Here is a 6,261-nt window from a genome sequence, read left to right on the forward strand (position 1 = left end):
TGGGCAGAATAGAGCTAGGTGGAAAAACTAAATTGAATGCTGGGAGAAAATAGGTAGAGTCAGTGAGATGCCATGTAGCTGCCAGAGGAGAAAGATGCAAACCGCCAGTCAGAACTTTGCTGGTAGACCATAAGCCTCATGGTAAAATATGAAATAATAGAAATTGGTTAACTTAAGATGTAAGAACTAGCTAGAAATACACTTAAGCTATTGGTCAAACATTATTGCAAATAAAATAGTTTCTGAGTTATTATTTCGGGTATGGATAGCTGGGAATGAATGAGCAGCCTCTGCCAGCAACTGTCATCACCAAAGGAAGTCGGGCAGGAATTCAAACAAGGCAGGAATCTGGAGGTAAGAGCTGGTACAGAAGTCATGGGGAATGCTGTTTACTGGCTTGGTCCTTATGGCTTGTTTAGCCTGCTTTCTTACAGTACTCAGGACTACCACCCCAGCGATAGCACCACCAACAATGGGCTGGGTCCTCCCCCATCAATCACTAAGAAAATGCACTCTAGGTTTGCCTACATCCCAAACTTATGGAGGCATTTTCTTAACTGAGGTGCCCTCCACTCTGGTGATACTACTTGAATCTAGTTGATATAAAACTAACCAGCACACCTTGAGTCTCAGAATTAACTTTGTGGACTTTTAAACATGATACTGGAGGACTATGGAGACTTTGGAAGTTGAATTAAATACATTTTGCATTATGATGTGGCCACAAGACTATAGGAGGCAGGAAGTGGCATATGCTGGTTTAAATGAGACTGCTCCCCAATAGGCTCATATGTCTGAATATTTGCTTCCCAGTTGATAGAACTGTTTGGTAAGGATTAGGAGATGTGCCTTTGTTGAAGGAAGTGTACGACTAAGAGTAGACTTCTCAGGTTTCAAAAGACCTGGGCTCTTTCTGTCTCTGCTTCCTGCTGGTGGATCAAGAAATGAGCTCTCAGCTGTTACTACTGCTGTGCCTTTCCTTTGCTGTCATGGAATTTAATCTACTGAAACCATCAGCTCAATTAATTGATTTATTTTAGAAGTTTCCTTGGCAATGATGGGGCACAGCAATGGAAAAGTATCTAGTACAGCTACTTAATCTTGTAGTATGATTGTTAATTTTCAGATTATAGACCATTGCTTTCCAGATAGTATTGTTTCAGAAATAGCAACTATTACTATCAATGTCAGCACCTTCTTCCTACCACCAAGGATGGAGAGAAGGCTCTAGATCAGCCTGCCTCCACAAAAGAGGGGAGATTGGGGTGGGTGGGGCTTGTCTTTTAAGGGGACAGGGTACCCAGATGACAGGGAAGGTCAGCAAAATGATAGCAGTGGTCACTCAAAATCACTCCAGAATAACCTGTCTCATATTCCACTTAAGATGAGAGCTGTGGTTTTTGTGTAATCATAAAGGTATAAAAATCCCTTACTTTTGTCACATGGACCCTGAATCCTCTCTTCAGAGCCCCAACATGCTGTTATTTATCTATGACATTAAGATGTCTTCCAATAAACTGCTTTCCTTTAACAATCCATTTCAGTGCCTCCCCTGAACCTGCATCTGAGGCCTTTCAAGTGTATTTTTAGGGTGTTTAAACAGGTTAACTAACTGTACCTTTGTTAGCTTTCTGGCCATTTCATCTTGTCAAGACTCAGTCTTTGCCTCTGCCTCCTGAGAGCAAGGAGAGGGAGATTCTTTTGTTTTGTTTTGGAACAAGGTCTCAATATGCAGCCTCACTGGTTTTAGAGCTTGCTTTGTGACCACAATGACATCACATTTACAGAGATCACCCTGCCTCTACCTCCTGAGTGCTGGAATTAAAGTCATGTGCTACCACACCCTGACTCTAAGTAACTTTTAAAGAATGGAGCATTAGAGGGATATTGATTGTAATGTCTGAATGAGGATGGCCCATAGGCTCATCCGTTTGAATACGTGGTCCCCAGTTGGTGGAACTGTTTTGGATAGAGTGGGAGGTACTGCTTTGTTGGAGGAGGTGTGCCATTAGGGGTGAGCTCTGCAGTTCCAAAGCCCTTGACATTCCTAATTAGTGTGCTCTCTCTCTCTGCCTTGTGCCTGTGAATAGGTTTGGGTTCTCAGCTACTGTTCCAGCATCAAGTCTGCCTGCTGCCATGCTCACTGCCATGATGATCACAGACTCACTCTCTGAAACTATTTTATAAGTTGTCTTAGTCATGGTTTCCTTTTACAACAATAGAGAAGTAACTAATATGTCAATAGATCAGTGTGTGTTTTTAACAATCACAGTAAGAAAGAACATACCCCACCCTTTTTTAATATTCTGGCTGCAAACCACATAAACCAATTTAAAAAGGCAGGTAGGATGTTTAAGAAGGCTTGGCTGTATTAAAAAAGCAAGCAAGCAAAAGAGAAAGAAGAAGGAAGAGATGAAGAAAAGAAGGAAGGAAGGAAGGAAGGAAGGAAGGAAGGAAGGAAGGAAGGAAGAAGAAAATCACAGAACCAGAGGAATAATAATAGTCTTTGTTGTTCTGGGCTGTAGAGCTAAAAAAGGGGAACGATCTGTTTCTTCCCCATCAGCAAGGGTCAAGGCTAGCAGCAACCTTATACCCCAAACAAGCAACAGTAGAAAAGATAATCACATTTACATAATCATAGTTGTACACATCACAGAGCCTTCAAAACAAAAACCCAAAGATGGAGAGTTATTGTGGTGGTCATGGTGTCTGTTCACAGCAATAGTGCTCTAATATTCCTTGCTTGGTTACTGTTCTTTGCCCATCTGCCTACTGTCACCTCTAGAATATGGCATGCCTTTGAAATGCTTTAATACATATCCACACATATTCAGGGGAGAGTCTTTCACAGGTGACTTTGCATTTGTTTATTCATTCAGTACCTATCACATAAATCATTTTTCAAATACATTGCTGAATCAAAAAATCAGGTTACAGAAAAGTAGAATCTTTAAAATATTTCTGTAGGCATCAGATACTATCTAATGACATTGGTAGCTTTTGTGTTGGTGGAAGCGGGTGTTTTTAATACATTGCAAAAAAGTTTTATTACCTGAATTACAAGGATGTTAGAGCTGACACAAAAGATGGGCAAAGAACGGCTATTGAGGTAAGAAATACAGCCTAAGATAACTTGACTCTGGATTTGCAACATTTCACAATCATAGTTGTAAATTATCCTTCTGGAAATTTTTCTTAAAAATTATGCCCATGTGTGTCTGTGCACATGAATACAGCACTTGCTGAGACCAGAGCTGTTAGATCCCATGGAGTTGGAGATAAAGGCACTGTGAGAAGCCAGGTATGGATGCTGGGAATGGAACTGTGCAATCTTACTGCTGGGCCTTCTCTCCAGCTCCTCTTCAGCAAACTTTAACGGAGACGGCCCCACCCCCACCAAAAGCTGCTTCACAGATGTTTCCTAAGAGTTTGGCCTTAAATAACGAGGAGCGGGGCTGGGGGCTAGGGACGGTGTCACACAACAAATGTAACTTTGACTCTAGTTGCTTTTATTATTATTATTTGGTTTGGTGGCTTGTTTTTTTGTTTTGTTTTGTTTGTTTTTGAGACAAGGTTTCTCTGTAGCTTTGGTGCCTGTCCCGGAACTAGCTCTTGTAGACCAGGCTGGCCTCGAACTCCCTTTGATCCGCCTGCCTCTGCCTCCCGAGAGCTGGGATTAAAGGAGCGCTCACCACCGCCCAGCCATCGTTTTTAAATCTGCCGGAAAACTGTTTTCCTAAACTCTCTGGGGCCAAGGTTTGGGAACGTCAGACCTGAGGAGTAACAGACCTGAGGCGTCACCACACTGTAAGGCCGCAGGAGGAATTTTATTCCTGGACGCACAAAGCTTTCGTCATCCTTCTTACTCTAGGCAAGGAACCGGGGGCAGCAAGGGGTTGTGGACTAGAACCCGGGCTCTAACACGCAACCACCTGAAGCCTGAGGAAATGCCCAGGGCTCCGCTACGAGCGCAACTCCGCCCGCTCGCTTTCCAGCCCGACGGGAACGTTGCATTTTTCAAGCATCCCTTCCGAAGGCCACGCCTGGCGCCCCGCGCTCCCACCCAGCCGGGTCGCAGCGTGCAGCCCCCTCACCGAGCGCAGAGGGACGCGCCCCACAGGTTAGGGGGCGGAGCCGGTCTGGCGAGGTGGCGCCGCCCACGACCCTCCCCGGCGCAGAGCTGCCCGGCCAGCCGTCTTCGCAAGGCCACTAGAGCGAGGGCGGGGCAGCCGCGCGTGACATACGCACGGTCCACTCGGTTCTTTTCCGAGGTCCCTGGCGAGTGGGCGGCGTAGGGCACCACGCCCGTCCCGTCCACTCTCGGTACAAACTGTCCCCGGACAGTTAATCCCCGCCTCCCCGCCCGAAGGGGTCAGGCGCACGGTGATGATGTCACCCAACGCAAGCTCTGCCTGAACGAGAGCCCCCCCCTCGGGAGAGGACTCTGGTGGAGGAGGACCTTGCGCACGATGATGACATCAGTCCCGCCCTTCCGCGGAGTGGAGAGCTGGCGCCCGCTGTCCCCCCTCAGAGGGGCGCTGGCGCGCGGGGTGGGGCTGCCTGCGGTCTGTGGGAGTGCCGCCTTCGCCTCCGCAGGGAGGAGTGAGCTGCCCGGCTGGCGATGAGCGGCTCGGGGGACGAGGGCCCGGAGGCCGGGGCCGGCCGGGCGGGGGGCCGCACTGAGCCCGAGGCCCCGGGCAGCGCGCTGAGCGTGGACTTGTCGGGGCTGCTGGGGCAGCTCGCGCGCAGCTTTGCGCTGCTGCTGCCGGTGTACGCCCTCGGCTACCTGGGGCTGAGCTTCAGCTGGGTGCTGCTGGCCCTCGGGCTTCTCGCCTGGTGCCGCCGGAGCCGCGGCCTCAAGGCCAGCCGCCTGTGCCGGGCGCTGGAGCTGTTGGAGGACGAGGAGCGAGCCGTGCGCCTGGGGGTGCGCGCCTGCGATCTTCCCGCCTGGGTGAGTGTTGCCCCCAGGTCTGCACCACCCATTTCCCCTCCTCGGTGATGGGTGGGGACTCGGGCTTCAGCCCAAGTGAGGTGTCCGCACCGCTTGCCCCAAATCTCGGCCCCATCCGGGGTCCGCACAACCTGGACCCGGACCAAGTCAGGTGTGTGAGCTTAGCCGTCTGCCTCCTTTCCTGCTGTCTGCCTACCTAAAGTGGGTGTCCACGCCCTGGCAGCCCTCTCCGCCAGCTGCTTTCCTCGGAGCACCTGACTGCCATGGCCTACCCTGGTCCTCAGCGAAGGGCCTGCGTCTGAGTCCCACCTTGTGTCAGCGCACCCACCTCCCCGGCCTAAGTCAGGTGTCTTCGCCGCTATCCCCACCCACCCTCATGGAGGGCTAGCTGTCCAGGTCATCTGCTCTCAGTCCTCTTCCAGACTTCCCCCCCTAACTCCATCGCTAGCAGAAGTGCGCAGGTAGTGAACACTTCCTAACTTGGCCATATTGGTCATTGCCTTTTGCTTGGCCTTTTCCTCCCCTCCCGCTGCCAGTGACTACCGCCCTGAAGCCTACCTTAAGAGGCCATGAGCGATGCTATCTGTTTTCCCAGCCGAGTGTTTCTGCAAATCTTTTGCGAGCGCGGCGCTACAGGCCTGGAAACGTCCAGATTCTCTTTTCTGATTTAAAAAGTAGTGAGATCCAATGTGGGAAGAAGTTAATCCTAAACTTCATTTCTTAGTTGTGCCTGACACGGTTGAAGTGTTCCTGGAAAGCTTATGTTAGAATAACTGAAATCTCTGCTTCATTTTTAAAAACACCAGATGTAAGACTAAGTATTTTGCTATGATCTTTCTAGATCCAGTGTGAACATATGTAGGGGGACATTATTAGTTTTGTTTTTCCTAAAGTACCTTTCTACTTACTTATTGAGTATTTGAACCTATTGGAGCTGGCTGTATCTTTTTTCCACCTACTGTCGTTGTTAGCAAGGAGCTAGTGTCACGGTTTCAGATAAACAGAAATAGTACATATTCAGAGATAAATGATGCATCCATTAGGCTTGATGTATACGTCTTTGTGGAAGTAGACAATGTGAGTTTTAGAGGGAAGAAAGAGGAGGTTTTAGTGGAGAGAGAGCTTGGAGAATGTTCCCTTTCTACAGCTAGGAGACATATGGAATATATGGTACAACTACCCAAAAATAATAATTGAAAAGCAGGGTTCCCAGAAATCAAGAGGAACACAATAGGTAGTATTTGGTGATGACAGATAGCAATTGGAGCCAATACTCCTCCGATAGTGAGGTACCCTGTCAGAACACTCTG

The 6,261-nt window shown here is 48.7% G+C and overlaps 1 protein-coding gene across 3 annotated transcripts in view; it reads left to right on the forward strand.

Moving 5' to 3' along the window:
* The first annotated feature begins 4,487 nt into the window (after positions 1–4,487).
* Positions 4,488–6,261, forward strand: part of Esyt2 (extended synaptotagmin 2) — a 102,834-nt gene continuing 101,060 nt past the window's right edge. For 2 of the 3 annotated variants that reach the window (XM_026781638.1, XM_026781639.1), the window contains exon 1: positions 4,488–4,951. In XM_026781638.1, coding sequence (XP_026637439.1) covers positions 4,622–4,951 — 330 coding nt within the window. In that variant the 5' untranslated portion in view covers positions 4,488–4,621. The remainder of the gene's footprint in view (positions 4,952–6,261) is intronic. The other variant, XM_005343676.3, reaches the window with a different exon arrangement.

The sequence above is a fragment of the Microtus ochrogaster genome, chromosome 1 (assembly GCF_000317375.1).
Source record: "Microtus ochrogaster isolate Prairie Vole_2 chromosome 1, MicOch1.0, whole genome shotgun sequence".
NCBI lineage: Eukaryota > Metazoa > Chordata > Mammalia > Rodentia > Cricetidae > Microtus > Microtus ochrogaster.